The 20,048-nt window shown below is 41.5% G+C and overlaps 1 protein-coding gene across 2 annotated transcripts in view; it reads right to left on the bottom strand.

Moving 5' to 3' along the window:
- The window catches only part of sdf4 (stromal cell derived factor 4), a 28,402-nt gene extending 11,390 nt beyond the window's left edge, over positions 1-17,012 (bottom strand). The window contains exons 1-6 of one of the 2 annotated variants that reach the window (XM_080853576.1): positions 16,896-17,012; positions 13,743-14,061; positions 12,917-13,053; positions 12,464-12,577; positions 12,082-12,240; positions 11,584-11,759 (exon numbers count right to left, since the gene is read on the bottom strand). In XM_080853576.1, the coding sequence (XP_080709702.1) occupies positions 11,584-11,759; positions 12,082-12,240; positions 12,464-12,577; positions 12,917-13,053; positions 13,743-14,047 (891 nt within the window). In that variant the 5' untranslated portion in view covers positions 14,048-14,061; positions 16,896-17,012. Of the gene's footprint in view, positions 1-11,583; positions 11,760-12,081; positions 12,241-12,463; positions 12,578-12,916; positions 13,054-13,742; positions 14,062-16,494; positions 16,708-16,895 lie in introns of those variants that run through there. The other variant, XM_080853577.1, reaches the window with a different exon arrangement.
- Positions 17,013-20,048: the final 3,036 nt, after the last annotated feature.

Raw genomic sequence — 20,048 nt, 5'->3', positions numbered from 1 at the left:
GACTGAACTTGGCAAAACATCATTCTCTTACTATGCATCATATGTCTAGAATGAACTCCAGAACACATTACATTTAGAGACACACAAAAATCTTTTGAAGTCAGCTCTTACAGAGCATTGCCATTGCTCTTAAATATGTGTCCACTCCTTTAATTCTTTTATTGCCAACTAGTTAGGATCTACATGTACAGAATCCTGTCTTCTTGCAGTGTTTTTCTTTAGTTGTCCTTGATTGTACTGTCAATTGTGTTAGTGAGAGTTGTCTACTATGTGATTCTGTACTTTGTTTTTTTGTCTGTAGTCCTGTTAGTTTTGTCCTCTGTCCTTGTATTTTCTGTTAATGTCTTAACTTGCTGTCTGCCACTCTTGGCCAGGACTCCCTGGAAGAAGAGCCATTGTGGCTCAATGGGACTTTTCCTGGTTAAACAAGGGTTAAATAAATAAATAAAAATACAGGACAGTTGGCTTTAAGTTGTGAGCAGACTACGTGCTAATTCTGAGCTAAACTAGCCATTGACTGCATTCGCTCAAGGATGATCGCGGGAGAAGAGGACACCCTTTTTCCACTGAACAGGGTAGTCGTGAGTGGATTACTTTTGTTTTGTTTACGAGCTCCAACGAAAGTGCACCAACTATAAATTATACTGGCCAGTAGAACATGTTGGTATGTGTGCAATGTATGCAGTGTTTAACTGTTTGCGTGTTAATTTGTTGTGTAAATAAATTAGTGCTATCAGTTTAACGCGTTATTAATGGCGTTAACGCAAGCCCATTTTAACGCCGTTATTTTTTTTATCGTGCGATTAACGTGTTTTTTTAGATTAACGTTATTTTTGCTCTCCCAAACTGTGTAGTAGGCTAACGTTACGTTTGAGTGAATGGTGAGCGCGATACGGCGAAATGGATGATAAAAAGCTTCTGAATAGAAAGTTTACCTTTAAAAGTTGTGTTGTGCAAAAAAAGCGAGCTTCACTGTTGTCTGAAAATGTCAACAGGCAGCTGGCTGAAAGCACAGAAGTAGTAGGCTTACCTTTTATTGGTAACCTAACTGTTACGGTTCATTGTTTTGGAAAAAAGAGGCCTGACTTTTATGTTCACAGCAAACTTGAAAAAAAGAAAATATTAAGCCATGGTTTAACTGCACTATAGTCCTTGTTTATCTGAAATGTGCAAAATATTACCGCCGAACTGCTCAGTAGGTTTTGGCACAGAATGAGTCATGGTTGTCAGTGTGTTTTTTGTGTTTTGTGTGTGTAAATTGGTTTGTGTTTCATTTTATGTATTAAAGGAATTATTTTTGATAGATTTTGATGATTTGGTTATGTAATGTTTTGTGTACTACTTTTTTGTGGATTTTTTTGGTATATTTTTCTTTTGCAATGTAGTTTGTTAAAACAGGTCACATAAAGTAAAGAAAAGTTGAATTGACCCAAACACAATATGTTGTTTTCAGAATTGTACTATCTATTTAAAACTGTTCACACACCCATCAAAAGCAGACATTCCCTTAAAATATCTTATGTTTGGCCAATGGTAAATGTATGTATTGTCATTTGTTGTCAGGCCACCTTCAGGCCAGTTGGTGTACAGTCACATAAAAAAAAAATTATTGTATGGCTCCCCATGGACAAAATTGCACAAATGCATTCAGAGGGTCTCATAATGATCCACCACCTTCAATTTTGTGCACTCTCGACAATATATGTATATGTTTTAAGTGACTGGAGTTGTGAAGAGTGCATAGTTTGAGGGTCTGCCACGCCCACACCCTTCAAACTTTGTAAAAGATTCTCATAACTTTTAATTCCCCATTGCTGAAGAGTAACCTGACCACGTTTGAAGGCATTACCATTCAGTGGAGGCTGGTGGTTTTTAAAGTGAGGGAGGAAGGACTGTGCGCCTGGTTGCCATTGCCCTGCTTATTCCTTTGGTGGTATAAGTATGTGAGATACAAGTTGTTTCAGGGTGTTTTTGTGGACTACAGTACTACAAAATAGCAGGCAGGGATACAATTGATACAAAGCCACCAGTGTGGCACCATTGTACTTAAAAAGCTGGTGGACAGCATGTCTTTGGACTAGACAAGGCCAGAAGGAAAGGATGCAAAGCCAATTAGTCAAATCAGGCCTACTCTTGATTTGAAAAACTGCATTCTAAATGTTGGGCCTACCATTTGGCCTTTTTTCCCCCTCAATTACTAAAGCTATTGGTTACTATTTGACAAATTTTCAGCTGCAATTGTTTTAAGAAAAAATTAAGACACAAGACCAAAAGTGATGCACCATGCTCTGAATCATTCACTAACATCCTTTCCAAAATATTAAACAACAAGTAAAAAAGGCAACAAGTAAGAGAACATTATTTTTCACTAACTACAACATGGGCTGTTAGCCTAACATTGTTTGTGGCAAATGTGGATGTTTCAGAATGTTGGTCAATGTTCATTGATCACTTAGGGGTGGACTGACTTTGACTACATTTTGTATTAAACAGAAATATATTTTTATGTTTGGCTATCTGTCTGTTTTAGCAGATGCTTTAAGCTTATATTAAACAAATAGACCTATGGAAAAAGAACAAACCCTGAGTAAATTACCTTTGTTCTCTAAAATTGCAAAAACAAAAACTTCCTATAATTGCTGCTCAGATTATGCCAGATTATTACAGCTATCACTCAAAGTAGCCAAGTATGAGGCCAATGCCCAAGTGACAAGTAAGCTAATTAGAATAGATACGAAACACATCGCGTTCTGAAACATTCATTAACAATTTCCATTCAGAATGTCAGCTGAACGTGAACAGTCAGACTAACAATAGGCGTATGAACGATTTAAACAAAACAGTACAGCCGATTGTTTTTGTATGGTACCACTCACTGTGAGCTATAAGTATTTCGCATACCATTTAGTATTAACGGAAGTGGTTTTACCATTGGGTTTAGTGACTTGGATTTTTGGAACAGGTTTCCCTGTTGTTTTGATACTTACCTTCTCTCTGTAGCTCAATGAATGAAACGGTTTGTTCAATAAAACATGAACAATCTCTTCGTTCGCCATTGCACATCCTCTTTATTTGCAATCTTTCTACAACAATCTTTAAGGGCGACGTGTTATCGATATCCTTCTGCAGAATGGTTGAAGAGGGAAACTTCGTTCGGTATAAATGTCTAATCCCCTCCCTTCAACGCCAAATCCGTTGTTTATTGGTTAAGCGATATTGGCGCAGACTCAGACTCTAGGGAGGTCTTCCCTCCCCTGGGAAATGTAAGTGAATGAGCCCCACGAGCTGCAGTATCAGAGACAGATCCTATTGATCTCAATGGGAGCCAAGGGGAGGACGTCCTCCGTGCAGTAATTTCTTGTTACGATAGGGGGTGCTAATGTTATTTTAACTTAGGGAAACAAATTATAATATTCATAGTATTAAAAACTGATATCAAACTGTATTTTTAAAAGGAGTTTAGTCAGTTCAATTACAAAAATACATTCTCAAAAAGTTTGAGGAGGTTCTTCCTCCGTTTCCTCAATGGAAGAGCCTCCTCTGTCCATTAAATCTGTAGGAGGAGTTCAATCACATGTGGTGTGGAAACAAAGTGAAGTTTCCAACCACCAACATGTGGCGCTATAGGTGATATCAGTCAGGCATATGTACGCGTTCGGGCCGGACCACCCTAAGACATTGTCTCTGGATCAAACAATGTACGCAACAGTTAAAAGAGACTTTGTGTTTTGTGGCAAGCACTAACAAGTTGGCAAAGTTTGAGGGTCTGCCACGCCCACACCTTCCGACTAATGAGAAAATCCAATATAACTTTTAGTCGCCCATGGCTGAAGAGTAGCCGGACCACATTTCAAAGCGTTACCATTAAAGCTGTCGGAGGAGTTCGATCAGATGCGAGGTGTGCAAACTTTGTCAAAACGCATCTTCCACTCAAAATGGCCGACTTCCTGTGGACCTGCCACCATGGCGTCAAGAGACTTTTTGGTGCGTCCAAGCATGATGAAGACGTGTACCGAATTCCGTCAAGCTACACCAAAATAACCCCAATGTACAGGTTTTTTTGCAATGTTCTAGGGGGCGCTACAGAGCCATTTTGCTCCATCCCTGGACAAAAACTCTACCGAAGATGGACGGTTACAGGCTTGATGTCCCTGGCAAATTTGGTAATTTTTAGAGCACTTTGACATACATGCGATTGAGTTATAAGAGACTTTGTGTTTTGTGGCAAGCACTAACAAGTTGGCAAAGTTTGAGGGTCTGCCACGCCCACACCTTTCGACTAATGAGAAAATCCAATATAACTTTTAGTCGCCCATGGCTGAAGAGTAGCCGGACCACATTTCAAGGCGTTACCATTAAAGCTGTTGGAGGAGTTCGATCAGATGCGAGGTGTGCAAACGCCGTCAAAACTCATCTTCCACTCAAAATGGCCGACTTCCTGTGGACTTGCCACCATGGCGGCGAGAGACTTTTTGGTGCGTCCAAGCATGATGAAGACGTGTACCGAATTCCGTCAAGCTACGCCAAAATAACCCCAATGCGCAGGGTTTTTTGCAATGTTCTAGGGGGCGCTACAGAGCCATTTTGCTCCATCCATGGACAAAAACTCTACCGAAGATGGACGGTTACAGGCTTGATGTCCCTGGCAAATTTGGTAATTTTTAGAGCACTTTGACATATATTCGATTAAAACACCTAATTTTTGCTTTTTACTAGGTGGCGCTATACATGTAATGACTGGTTATGGTATGGGTTGACATGGCCCCTTGACACAAACATACAAGAACAATTTGGCCCTCCAAGGTCCTACGGTTCTCGGGATATTCGGAGAAAACTGTCGCGCCACCTACAGGCCAGTTGGTGTATAATCATATAAATCAATTTATCGCATGCCCCCCCGTGAACGAAATTCCACAAAACTTAACGTGCAGTCAGAAGGTGTCATAATGAACCCCCACCTCCGATTTCGTGCAGTTCTGACCTTGTCAACTTACAATTAAAAGTTTTTACAACACTCCATTTTTGCTTTTTCATTTGTAACTAAGTGGCGCTATACATGAAATAAGTGGTAGTGGAATGGTTGACGTGGTCTCTTAAGACCAACATACAAAAAAAATCTGGTCCTCCTAAGCCCTTCGGTTTTCGAGATATTCACAGAAAACTGAATCGCCCCACCCTCTCTAAAACGGGTCCAGTCCGACGGGGGTGCAACGGATCAAAACGAAACTCAATGGTTCCACGCTCATCTAGTGGGGCTACATGCCCACCAAAATTCTTGCACCTCTGTGTTTAAGTGTCCCGGGAATCGCTGACAGAAAATCGGCAAACAGAAATAATAAAATAAAACATTGCATAAAGCAAGCCAGTCCACTTTTCCATGTTGATAAGAGCATAAAAAAAAAAATGATTGAAGGGACATTTAGAATAGATACAAATTTGCGATTAATACATTTGCGATTAATCGCGATCAATTTTGAGTTAACTATGTCACACATTCAATACAATAAAAATGATGAATAAAGAAAGAAAACAGATACTCAGCAAAGTATTCTCTCTTACGACCATTCAGAAAATCCCCTTACCAAAAATGTCAGAGACGTTGGGGTCTAAATAATTCAGATAAGGCTTCCAAACTTTATAAAATTGTTTGGATTCGGAATGCATCACACATGTCAGGTATTCTAGAGGTACTAAATCAAACAAAACAGCATGCCAACCCTTAACAGTTGGCTGTCTAGCTATCCACTGCAATAATATATTCTTCCTAGCTGTAAGAATACAGAAGAGCCTCTGGTTTTTTAACACTACAAATCTAGCAGGGAGACCTAGAATAAGGGACAATAATAATAATAATTAATAATAATTAAAATAATAATTATCTTTGCCGCGATTCAATATTTTAATTGTTTGACAGCACTAAAATAAATATGTAATTGTTTTTTCAAAACTGTGTCCGTGTTGGGTAAATGGTCATTTCCCTCTTAAAATTTTGAGATAAAAAAAACCCAACATATATCAAATAATTAAAATAAGAAATGTACTGTGTTACTGTGTTAAATGTGTGTTGGAGACCGTAAGCCCCTGTCAACAACCACTTAAATGTGACCAAATATAATATATTGCCATTTGTTATCACTTAGAAAAGCCCCTCCTCCATGGTGGGGCGCCGGCCAAGTTGGAGTCAATGGGAGCCCTAATACTAGGCAGAAACATTTGAGCAAGGACAGCTTCTCATTGGCGGATGACAGTTCGATCCTGGGGCTCAACATTTTGCGCCCCCAACCAATCACATCGTTTCTTATTTCAACAAGACTGGACTATTCGTCGAATCAGAGACCTTTATCATTCCTTCACATCCCATCTCACGTATCGACGTGAGCAACATATCTAGCAGAGACTTTGATTCTGTGAGTATGCCGACTGAAAACTCTGTTGTATCTCTTCGTGAAACACCTTTCAATCGACGATAATATGTCGATAAGAAGAGACTGAAAGACATGGGACCCGAACGTCCGGATTAAGAAATTCAGCATTAGAGCACTGACCGCTGGAGGACGTACAACCGGAGCTTCTCATCAAGCCTGTATGCTAACCGGAGCTGGTTAGCTGGTTGTTTAGTGAGTGATGCGTATTTTTGTTTTCCCTGCCTGTTGTTCCAAAGTCCTGGGACTGAAACACTCTGGACTGCAATGGGGGTGAGGGAACTAAAGCACTTCACCCAGAAATATAAGAAGCACAAATCTTGCCGCAGCCATCTTAACCCCTTTCATGTGAATGTGTGGGCACCTGTTTTATCCTGTATCCCCCCCCCCAAAAAAAAACAAACGTCGCCAGCCGCCACTGAGACTTAGTGTTTATTTGCACTAGCTATGGAATCATTTGCCACCAACATAAGGCCAAACACTGAGGGAACTCCCATAAGAATTGAAGGCGGACCTCAACACATCGTTATATGCTGATAACATACTTCTATTTATTTTATGGCTCTTCAGAAGGTTCCATAAAGTTCAGTTGATTTGAATGGGGCCCCCCAACGTTCGCAAGTCTGTAATTTCTTGATATTCACCACTGCGAAAAGTTAATGACCACTGTCATTGGCAACGGGTTTTGTGATTCTAATCACACACACTCACATCTTTCATATCATTCTGCAAGTAGTCCGGTCATTTACGCTGCGCCTCGGGGTACTGTTATTTTTAGATAATGACCGCCGGACTATAAATTATCCCTTACATATAGCAGAAAAGAACATTTCAATATCACCTCTACTAAACCTAAAAAGGTTTGTGATAAACTGAAGAAAAGTGAGTTGATGCTCCTCACAACCAACATAGGACATATTCTCTATTGGATTGTGTGGTGTCTGGGAAAAGTTATTACAAGAAAACCTTGTCATTGGTATTGCTACAGACAAATTGGCACAAGAGTGGCTTGATTTACCATACTGTTATCATATGAATGGCTCTCTTTGATTTACCATACTGTTATCATATTAATAGCTCTCTTTGATTTACCATACTGTTATCATAAGAATAGCTCTCTTTGATTTACCATACTGTTATCATAAGAATAGGTGTCTTTGATTTACCATACTGTTATCATATGAAAAGCTCTCTTTGCTAATGGGTGAGTCACCAAGAGCTGTTTTTTGAATGAGAGGTGGAATGTGCATGTGAGATTATTTCCAAACACTGTTAATGACTTAAAAATATGTGAATCAAGTGCCTTGTATTAATATATTCCTTGTATGAATCATGTGCTTATGAAAGCCGGAGCATGGCTTTTCTCTCTGTGTGTGTACCTAGAATATAGAGGTGCCACTTAGTCTGCATATGAACAAGAGCATGTTTAGACCAGAGGAGATGACGGGAACTGTGCTTCTTCCGACCTTGTGTAAAACTGCCATCCTTGCAAGACAGGGAGCCTCGGACGTGAGAAATCCACCACGTGGTTATCCCTGCTGAAAGCTTAACTTCTGACTATATAAACATTGTGCGATTGGTTTATCATAACTTCACTTTCAGCCTTGTGCTGGGAGGGGTGCTCGATTGCAATTGTTGTTGTTGTTGTTGTTGTCTGTCTAATAAATGTACTTACATGCAGCTCCGGAGTCCTGAACTAACTAGGGTGATTTTTCACCTATCAGCATGTCATTTTATTCTCCCCACAAAGCTCTAAAAATACATAGTTTTCTACCTATATATATTTGAAAAGTGTAAAAGGGTGTTATTTGTATGTGTCTAGGACAAAGGCTCCCAACTGTGAAATATCGAACAGGAAAATGTCTCTCTCCCTTATAGCATGTTCCAATTGCTGATGGAAGTGGACACATTGCTCCTCACCCCCACCACTCCTCATCTAGGCATATGGACAGCCGAACTCTACCCACTCACTCTGTTCCTTTTCTTTCCCTCCTAATCTAGACTCCGCCATGGGACGCTGCTGTAGTCTCTCCACCTGGTCTACCTGTAGAAACCCTTGGTTTCACCGCCACTGCATTGCCGTACACTTACTCTACCCCATACCCTATGCTAGCATTTATATACAATATACGTTATTGCCACCACTGAAATGTTTCTCTGTCCCTACATCCCTTACCCCTGTAACAGTTACCCTATGAGCACAGTGTATACCCACAACTGGTCTTGCCTGTATCATGTATTTACCACCGGATGTCTGTATATAAACTAAATACTGGCTGTGTACAACCCCTGTTGTTTCCCTTACCCTTCTGCCACACAAACCTCCCCCTTCTTATCTCCACCCGGCCAACCTCAAGCAGATGGGTCCCCCCTTATGTGCTGTGGTTCTGCTTAAGGTTTCTTCCTGCCTAACAGGGAGTTTTTTCTTGCCCCTGTTGCTATTGTGCTTGCACTGAGGGGGTTCAGGCTCTGGGCTCTGTAAAGCACCTACAGGCAATTGTATTGTTATGGCGCTATATCAAATAATCAAATTGAATTTAATTGAAAATATGATTCTATGTTAACGTAAAACCTTAAAAAGGAAATGCGCCTGTTCTAGATTTCTCTGCTCGTGGCCAATACGACTTGAACTAGTGGAGTTGCCATAGAAATGATACGTTCTGTTCTGAGCCAGTTTGAAAAGCACACAGCTGCTGCGCCATCAAGCGACAGTTGGCCTTTTTGAGGCGTAGGCCTAATGTTTTCCATTTTGAAATCCATTCTCTTAATCAATGAATAGTTAATGATGAACATACAGTGCAGCACATAATAAAACCTGTTATTGACAATCCTATTGATACTCTGTCTACAACTCGTGTCTATGCATACTTGCCCAATGTGGGTTGCATTCAAATGAATTCAAATGATGGAACGATTAATATTATTAAAAAGATTGTGCTTTGATAATTCTCAATATAGATCTTGGTGAACTTAAGGTACATGTATCCTCTGACCCTATTCTCAGAAGCTCCGGACGCCACTTCCTACTGATAGAGTTGCTACTGTGTCGTCCTCTCTAGCCCCGGAACGCTGCTTATCTGCTTTTGTACTTAAGTATCCCAGTGACTGCGCTCACTACCACTACCTTTCACATTACATTACATCTGGGAATTCTCTCTTTCCCCCCCTATTCTCTGTCGCTCTCAGCTTAAAACTTAAAACACCACCTAGCCAAAACGTACTACTGACAACCAATAACTAGAACTGGAAGGCAGACCTATTACCCCACACTAACTTCTGCTGCACCACTACACTCTCTGCGGTATCGATACCCAGAATACAAAAACCCAACGCAAATCACACTAGAAGAAGTATTTATCAGGAAAACCTAATAAAGATACAAACCTTATCAGCACAAAATTAAACTTGTTCAATACTAAACCTTGGCCTTATTAACATTCGGTCCTTAACATCAAAAGGTGCACTTATAAATGAGCTGATAACAGACAATAACATCCAAATGCTCTTACTGAAACCTGGCTAAAACCAGATGAATTCATAGCCTTAAATGAATCTACCCCTCCAAGTCATGTTAACTGCCACATCCCCCGCAGCACAGGACGTGGAGGTGGAGTAGCTACTATTTTCCTCGCTAACCTATGTCTTTCCCCTAGACCTACATTTAAATTTGCATCATTTCAACTCCTTGTACTTCATCTTATGCATCCAAACTCAAAAGCCACTCACCCAGTCACTCTTGTGACACATTATAGACCACCAGGTCCCTACACTGAATTTTTATCAGAATTTTCCGATTTCTTATCCGCCCTGATTGTAAATTCTGATAAAATCCTCATAGTGGGATATTTTAATATCCACATGGATAATTTAAATAATAGCCTTAAAATTGCATTCCAATCACTGATAGACTCTATCGGGTTCTCACAACATGTAAACACACCAAATCACTACCATAATCACACCATTGACCTTGTATTCTTGTATGGCCTAGAAATCGACCGCCCTATAGTTCTACCCCAAAATACTACCCTTTCAGATCACCACCTAATTACATTCAACATGAAATTAGAACTCCGTCCAACATCGAAATTAAACCACTTCTACAGCCGTTGCCCTTCCTACAGGACTACAGTTGAATTCATATCAAAACTTCCCGTCGCCCTCGCCTCAGCTCCTACCGCTGCCAAAGTAAATGGCGTACGCACACCCCCACCTCATCGACCAACTAACTGAAGGCGTCATACATGCACTCCACTCAACCCTTGACGCTGTTGCGCCACTAAAAAAGAGCATAAGAAAATTGAAAAAACTGGCCCCATGGTACACTGATCAGACTCGTGCACTTTAACAAACCACACGTAAACTAGAAAAATAATGGTACTCCACCAAACTTGAGGTATTCCTCCTGGCATGGAAGGATAGTCTTCTAAGCTATAAACGAGTACTCTCTGAGGCGAAATCGGCTTACTATTCTACATTGATTGATAGTAGTAAAAACAACCCAAAGTTCCTATTTAACACCATTTCTAGGCTAACAAAAAACCACAACACAATCGAACATTCTGTTCCCATAATCTTTAGTGGTAATGATTTCATGACCTTTTTCAATAATAAAATCCTAACAATAAGAGAACAAATGAATAGTCTCCTCCTCCTCTGTAACCCTACAACCCTTCCAAAATGCGTTATGGCAACACCCCATCAACCGGGTGCTCTCCTTGAATTCTTCGCACCCACTGACCTCCATGAACTAAACTCCCTGATCCTCTCATCTAAATCATCGACGTGCCTACTAGACCCTATCCCCACAAAACTACTTAAACATGCACTTCCCTTATTAAGTGAGACATTACTCAAATGTAATTAATAATTTACTAATTTCAGGATTCATTCAAAATAGCTGTGATAAAACCATCTCTCAAAAAACCTAACCTTGATCCCGATAATCTAGCTTACTATAGACGCATTTTGCTCAGGGCTTTTTAAAGTGCCTAGAGGCAATTGAATTGTTATGGCGTTATATAAATAAAATTGAATTGAATTGAATCATATCAGTGAAACTCTTTTGCTTCTGCAGTGGACCACTACATAAAATAAATTCTTCATTGTTTTTAGTGAAGGAAAGGTTCACTGTAACATTACATATGAAATTGTCTCTCACCTCTAACTCCTCCATGGTCACAATGCCATCCTGGTTGGTGTCAATGACGGTCTGAAACTCTTTTCTCCTCTCACGGACCCAGTCATCATCAATGTCCTGAGCCTGCTGGTTTTCTACCGTCCCCATGGGCAGAGAGATGAACTCCGGCAGAGTGAGCTTTTTGTCACCATCCTGATCTAAACACATAACAGAGAGATTTATTGGTGCCATAAGAAACATTCAAGATTTGTATTACCAATTAAAACTTGCTTGTCACTGCAGTGCTGCTAAATGGGGATTTACAACCACTGTTTAATGTTCTTTACATTTTCAGAAATCCAGACCATGACCATGAGAGAATCACCAGTATGCCCTGAATCTGTCCTCAGCCTGGAGGGCTCATCTTACATGGAAATTATGCCAGTGACAGCAACTCAGTGGCAGTATTAGTTTGTCTGATGCCAGCGTTGGAGACTGCCTACTGTGAGGAGACAGGAGGTGAGGGCATTAGTCTCATACCTAGGTCACGAACGATCTCCTTCACCATGTACTTGAGCATCCCACGGCTGTGCTCAGGGTGCAGGAATGACAGAAACTCCTCCTCATTAAGAAGCTGGTCAGCTGGGGGGTTATCTGCCTGGAACCAGCGGTCCTTCAGACTCTCCAAAACCTCCTGAGCTGCAGGTTGTGAAAACAGCAGAAGGTTAGGACCATCAACCACGACCACAGTGTACTTAACTAGAACATCCGGTCTCTAGAAGGCCACTCTTTTAGTTACTGTAATGCCATCTTGCCCACAACAAGAGTTACACCATCTAAAACATTTTGTGTAAAAGGACTTCAATTTGTGTGCCTGTGGGAAAAGAAGTATTAGAGGTAATATTGGCAAACTCAGACTTACTCTCCTCATCCACCTTGAGATCTTCATTATTTTTGATTTTCTCTGCCACTTCTCTTTCATTGAAGCCTTTGCTGGCCAAAAACTTCACACGGTACTCATCCCACGTCACAAGCCCTGCAATCAGATCAGACATTTCACAATAGTCTCAAGGTTACAGAAGACACTAGAGTGTTTTGGATGTCCTGTGTCTTTCACAAACTTCAATTGTCATTGAACTGCACACATGCTAAAGGTCATGAGGAATTTCATTATTGATGTGCTCAATAGTTCTTTCCAAATGTAAATGTGTATGCTTTGACAAGAGTTATTTGGACACCAAGCTAAACTTACACAATTATTATTTGCTGATCATTATCAAAAGTATGAGAGCTGAGAATGTGTGTCAGGTGTTGTGTCAGGTTTCTGAATCTAGACTGGGTTTCTATTGTACTCAGGATCACACGGCCCTCTCACCATCTCCATCAGGGTCAACCGCACGGAAGCTGAGCTTGTTCTCCCTCACGGCCTCCTGGAAATGTTCCTCTGTCTTCTCCATGATCCACCGCTGCATCTCCTTAGCACTCACACTGTTGTCATGGTTAAGATCCACCCTGCAAAACACATTCAGCATACAGCAAGTTAGAGGTAGGGAGAGTGGGATACAGTCAGTTAGTTAGAGGAGGGGGAGAGTGGGATACAGCCATTCAGTTAAAGGAGGGGGAGAGTGGGATACAGTCAGTCAGTTAAAGGAGGGGAGAGTGGGATACAGTCAGTTATAAGGGGGGGGGGGGGGGGGGGAATCACGGGCAGCATCTTTGAGACATTGGGCAACAAAGTTTCAATTTGGTAAAGTTTCACTATGGAGCAATGTTCCTTATGTCGACATTTGACAATCCTATATAACTGCCAACCAGTGGTAGACAATCCTATATAACTGCCAACAATAGTGTAATATAATATATATTTCAAAAAAGATAGTCAGGCAGGACATTTTAGGTGATTGACATCTGTGTACCACTCTGTATGCCTGTCAGCATAGCACATAAATGGTGACCTTTGGAAACATCACAGTGTTGATTCCCACAATTGTTACGCAATCAGAAGAGCTAACTGTGAGTTCTCTATTTTTCACTGTATTTGTAAAGACCCTATAACAGACAGTGCACAATGGTGGGTGCCTTGGCTCCTGAATAAGGAGGGCATGGTACCCGTCACATAAGAAAAATGCCTGGGAAATACAGTGAAGGCAGGTTAAAGATGTTACTAATGCAGTATGAATTCTAGGTGTGTTACACATTACTTTTGGAAAATGTCCATCAGCTTCTTCCTGTTCCTGCGGGGCTCTGAGTCCTCCTCAAACTCTTCAATCTCCTTGCCCAGGAACACTTCCTTGTTGAAATCTCTGTTGAGGTGGCCATCCATTTCCATCTTCACTCCATTAAGATGGTCTGGTGGAAGAATCTCGTTCTCCTCTTTGCTGTTAAGTGTTTTATCTTTGAGCACTGAGATGTTGGCTGGACGGCCGTGGACATCGAGGACAAGCATCACGCAGAGTAGAGTACAGAAGCCTGTCCACACCCCACACTGGGCCTTCCCTCCCCTCATAGCTGCAGGAGTTTCTATAGAAAACAGAGACAAACATTGGAAGACCACATACAAGCTTTGGGTTTCTCTATTTTTAACTGTCCAAGCCAATGTACCCCACTGGGCCACATTTACCAAGAGCACAATGATCAGCTTTTCAAAATTAAACCATATTTCAAAGGCTTATGGTTATATGGTTGTAGACTTTAGAAAACAGATCAGATCAAAACAAAAGAAGGCAATAAACATCACCTAGGGATCGAGCCGCTGACACCAAAACAAAAACAACAACACATGGCCTGGAGGTGGGGCAAGAGGAAGAGCCTTGAAAGGGACTGTGACGATGTGATCGTCCCTACAGGTGAATATGCTCTCTGGCTGCCATGCCATTGAGCCGGGCTCTTTGATGTGGCAGTCAGAGCACATGTTTAGCACCCCGTTGACCCGGGTTCGAGTCCGGGTGGGGTGACCACGCTCTCCCTTCGCTACAAATGGTGTCAGAAGTGGGATGCCCTACTGGGAGGTCATCGGAGGCGCAACCATGTCCCGGTGGGGTGACCACGCTCTCCCTTCGCTACAGGGACCCACACCTGACTAACATCAGGGCTCATCACTGGGGCTAGAGCAGAGTGGGCGATGGACCAGACGACAGAGATTCACCTGCACCATCACTAGCTCTAAGAGCACGACTGCACCTCGGGATCCCTGTGTGAGCTGGGGTCTGTGTGTCTGTAAGCACTATGTGTGAGCTGGGGTCTGTGTGTCTGTAAGCACTATGTGTGAGCTGGGGTCTGTGTGTCTGTAAGCACTATGTGTGAGCTGGGGTCTGTGTGTCTGTAAGCACTATGTGTGAGCTGGGGTCTGTGTGTCCGTTAGCATCATGTGTGTCTGTGTGTCCGTTAGCATCATGTGTGTCTGTGTGTCCGTTAGCATCATGTGTGTCTGTTAGCACTATGTGTGTCTGGTAGCACTATGTGTGAGATGGGGTCTGTGTGTTGTCTGTGTGTCTGGTAGCACTATGTGTGAGCTGGTGTCTGTGTGTCTGTTAGCACCATGTGTGAGATGGGGTCTGTGTGTCCGTTAGCACCATGTGTGAAATGGGGTCTGGTGTGTCCGTTAGCACTATTTGGGAAAGAAAGAGCCCAACACTGCACCTTGTCTGCTGTCTGCCTCATTTTGCCACACTACCAATGTTACATTTTACACAGCTGCAACATTCAGTCATAGCCTACAAGAGGCAAGATACAGTCATCACCATTCACGAGCACTGTTCTTTACACTTGTTGCACAGCAGAAACTAGCCCACGCCAAACCGGCCCTTGCCAAATCTAGACTAAAAGTCAAAACCCTCAACCCCCCTTTTGCAGACATTCAGTCTTGAAGCTAGCAAGCTAGTAGGCTATCCAGTCACTTGACTCTATAACAGAACTGTCATTCTGTTGAAGTAAGCACAGGATAAAATATCTAGCATACCATGAACAACAACAACCCCTTATTTTAGCAAATTCAACGACCGAATGGCGCCATAGTTCTGCCATTTTCAAACTGTCAAAGACAACAACAAAACAAAAAAATCTGATTGGCCGCTGCTAGTGAAATGTGCTCCTCATTTGAATAAGATTCAACTTTAACCAACTTTTTTCGCTAGCTTCGAGCAATTATCTCATCTACGTCATAATCGTCTGTCTCCAATAGAAATGAATGGAAAACACAACTTCGCTGCATAAATCAATACTGTCAGGCAACACCAGGGACTCTAGAGTGGTATCCATGGTTACAGACAACTCTAAAGTTGACAGAAACTTGACACTCCGCAGATTCAGAAGACCCTAACCTAGGCAGGTCAGCTCTAGCATCTGATTTATTTTATTCAGCCGACTGTGGCAATCAAATCCTTAGGTAATGCCTTTACTTAAATTGACTTCGTGGTTGTTGTGAGAACACTCACCCCCTTCTCTGATCAGTGAAACTAGCTATGGTTAGCTTCTGCTCACCTTGTGAAAGTGGTGACGCACAAGATAAGTGACTTGCCTTGTAGTCTGTTATTTGTCTAGGAATAGCAGCAGATATATTTTAGAGCTATAATGGGTATATGGTGGATACAGAGTCGACATAGAGCATTTCGAGCATCTGCATTTTATTGCTTTTAGAAAACGGAAGGTGCACAAATGCTAATCCACCGCATACAAAATAACGACGGTGACTCCCACACTCCATAGAACACTCAAGTGACTTGCGTTAGCTTATCTTTCTAGCTAGATGACGTTGGTAGATTTGGTAGTTAACTGGAATAACCGGTCTACATAGTTTTGCAGAGTCTATTTTTTTTTTTTAAAGTTTAACCCATTGACATATTTTACTAGAGAGTCAGTTAAAATGTTCAGTGACGTTAAGTCTTAAAATATATCCGCAAATACCGTAGCGTATAGTCGCACACCTGCACGCAGTAGTTGACCTGATTTACTTACCTGTGTTGGTGGTGACGGATTTACAACGCTATAGATGATTGACCTAATTTGGTCAACCAACAACCGAGGAAGAAAATGTCATTTAAGTATCGATAGCTCACTTATTGTACACAAGCTAGCCAACAGACACAACACATGTCAGGTTTAAATTATCCTGCTAGTTCTGTACACGTGGACAGCTCAAAAAATAGAAATGTCGCTATGCGGTAAAAATCTAAACAGCCTTAACCCTTCCTGGGTCTACTGGAGGTGGAAAGACCTCTGAGGACGTGTCGTCACTTTGTAGTCTATGGAGTTACGTGTCTAAATTTCCCCTATGGGGAAATAACATGGGGATTTTGAATAATCGCGCCTACCAAACTATGTCGTACTCTGAAATGATCCCGTTTTACCCTACATACTTGTGTCGTCTCCCTTTGAGTGGATCCTGTTCTTTTCGATGCTGTTAACAGGATAAACTAAGAGTTTTGCTTCATGGGAGCTAACAGTGGCTACTTGTGCATCAAGCAGCTTGGAACATCCTACTTCCTAGTTGACAATGACAACGTAAACGTAGCATTGCCTGCTAAAGTCCAACGCGGCCGCCATGTTGGTAAGGGCAAAATATACGGGCAGACCACTATAATTCCACAAGAGTCCAAAGGCTGAATGTGCAGATCAGGGGCCGTATTCACAAAGAATCTTAGGGCTAAAAGTAGCTCATAAGTGGCGAATTTAGGAGAAACTCCTAAAAATAATGGGCGTTGTAAATCCGTCACCACCAACACAGGTAAGTAAATCAGGTCAACTACTGCGTGCAGGTGTGCGACTATACGCTACGGTATTTGCGGTTATATTTTAAGACTTAACGTCACTGAAAATTTTAACTGACTCTCTAGTAAAATATGTCAATGGGTTAAACTTTAAAAAAAAAAAAAAAAATAATGGGCGTGTCAGTCTTAAATGTAGGACTCCTAATTTTTTTTACTAAGAGCAATTCACAAAATATTTTATCCCTAAAAGTAGCACCTAAGTCTTAGCCTGACGATGTCATACTCATAATTCTAGTCAGAATATGAGTCTGAGACCGAACTATTGGGCTGTGATTATGGGGCGTGTTTCAACGAACCAGGAAAGAAAATTCCTCTTCGCTGAATTGGATACCTAGAACCAATCAGAGCAACGTAGTATTTCCATCTGATAGATTAAACTTTTACCTGATCCCGTAGGAAGGACGGCAAAAACATCTTTTCAATCGACAAATGCCTTGATCGCGTTTCTCTGTTCCTCTTTCAAAATGAATGCGCTGTCATATCTGTTGAGATATGCCTGCTCACGTTACTTAATTAGCACTCAAGGCTAGAAGCTACCATTTGTTTTAATGTTCTTTTTTTCTACGCGTTAGCATAACCTATCAATGCTCTAGAGTGCTTCAGTAAAGACCTATAATCCTCGGCAACACTCGTTTTGCGTATACACAACTAACCGAGTCAATGTAGACACATAAAAGTCGTGTAGATAGCTTTAATCATATAAAATATGTCCCACTAAGCTTCCGAGACGGCGCCATCTTTGTTCGATGTATACCGGTATTCTATCTATATCTGTCCATCAACGTATAAAGCCCGCCCTTACAATTTGAATGGTCAGATCACTTTTCGGGGCCGTTTAAACCCTCCCAACTAACTCGACTCCAGACTGAATCTCCCAGACCAAAAATTTTGTGGGCGGAGTTCAGGCTGGTATCCAGGCTACCTAAGTCTAGGACAGCTTAAAACTCCTCATGAGGACTCCTAAATCACTAAGACCTATTCACAAAAAATCGTAAGATGGCTGCAGCCGACTTGGAATTGATAAAAGACATTGCTTAAACCGTGAAGGTATTAATATTGTCGTAGAATTAGCGCGGGATGCAATGACGCCTTTAAACAACGATGTGTCCCGAAGTAAAATGTTTGGAAACATAAAGATAGCCTATTTGACTTTGCTGAAAACGCAAATGACGACACTGGAAATCATCAGTCAGCCGTTTAATTCATCAAACTATCACTGTAGACCCCACATCATCCAACAGTTTATCCAGTTGCTTTTGGACAATCGCCAAATTACACAATATCAAAAGTAAATTCCATGGCGATCGCAGGAATGTCCAGTGACAGGACACACATTACAATAATTCGTCCACCGTGGCCTGGATGTACCGATGACTCGTGCATTTCAACGGAGAGCGGTCGCAGGTTTTTGAGAATTTACCAGCTGGATGCCGCTGGGGTGACAGTGGCTATTGGTCCTGGGACCAGTAGGCTTTCGCCTAGGCTACGGTTCACGCTCGTTTCGCTTTGATCAATTAAGATTGGAGGGCATGAAGGGCCGTATGTGCTGATATTTGAAGTGGTCAAGGGCTGGAAATATAATAGCCTAACAGTTTGCTGGGTGCTTTAATTATTACTGCCTTGATTACATGCAATTGCCATATTATATATTGATCGCTTTCTATGTATCTTATCGTGCAAAGTGTCATTCCTGTTGGATGCACAAACTTGTCATCATGCGTGTGCATTCTGCTAACTGCACTGTCCATAACTATTTAATATGACTTAATTTGAAGCCTAGGTTATTCTCTTATTTTCAGTTGATATAGTGGGATTGTTAGAGGGACGTCACAAATGAGTTTTTAATGAGAGAGCCTGTCAACAACCAATCACCGTCCTCACCCCTTCTAAACTTGTGCATGAGAATCGTCGTCATCCATAGCAACGGAGTTTTTATCTTAAGCTTAGGAGTTGGTATTATCCTTAGTATGAGTAGGTCTCAGAGCCGTTGTGAATCACTTTTAAGAAATTACTCCTACGTAAAAGGTTTTAGCGCGAGTTAGGAGAACTCCTAGTGGTAAGATAAAAGGCTTTGTGAATACGGCCCCAGAAGTTTATTGCAGTCTTTAAGCCAGAATAAAAGATAGTCCATGGATGATCTCCAAGTAGGAATTGCTGATCATATACCTTTTAAAGGAACCTGGTTCCTCTTACCTTCTTGTGTTTGGCTGTTTGTTATTAAAACTTACTCCATCCTTTAACTTTACTCAATCCAAACTTGTTGGTGTTTGGCACCACTCCTGTTTCCTGGGATAATTGTGGCAAAGTCATTTAATCTTCAACCTGGCTGTCTGCCTCTCAGGGGTACTATTTGTCAGCCATTTTGAGTGAGGCTATTCATACCATTCATACTTCCAGTTTATCCATGGTCACCAATTATACAAAATATTACCAGTATGTATCATGTATAAACCACATTATGTTTGTATGTACTGTGTACATTTACCACATGTATGCTATGCTCATCCTGATATGTGTATGATTTCATTTGCCATGTTTCTAATTGTTTCCACTCCCCTTCTTTACAACCATTACAAACATTTTGTCACAGAATCTGACTTCTCTCCAGATTTCTATATTCCAGCATTAGTGACTCTAAATGCAACATCTCGCCCATCTTGCATTTTATCCCTCTCTCTGGCTCGTTGGCTCTCCCCCTTTCATTCCAGCCACACCTCGTCTCCGCTTCCGGTCGGACTCTAT

Source organism: Sprattus sprattus, assembly GCF_963457725.1.
Source record: "Sprattus sprattus genome assembly, chromosome: 16".
NCBI classification, from domain to species: Eukaryota; Metazoa; Chordata; class Actinopteri; order Clupeiformes; family Clupeidae; genus Sprattus; species Sprattus sprattus.
Note: the sequence above shows the minus strand (reverse complement) of the source record. Positions and strands in the feature narration are given on the sequence as shown.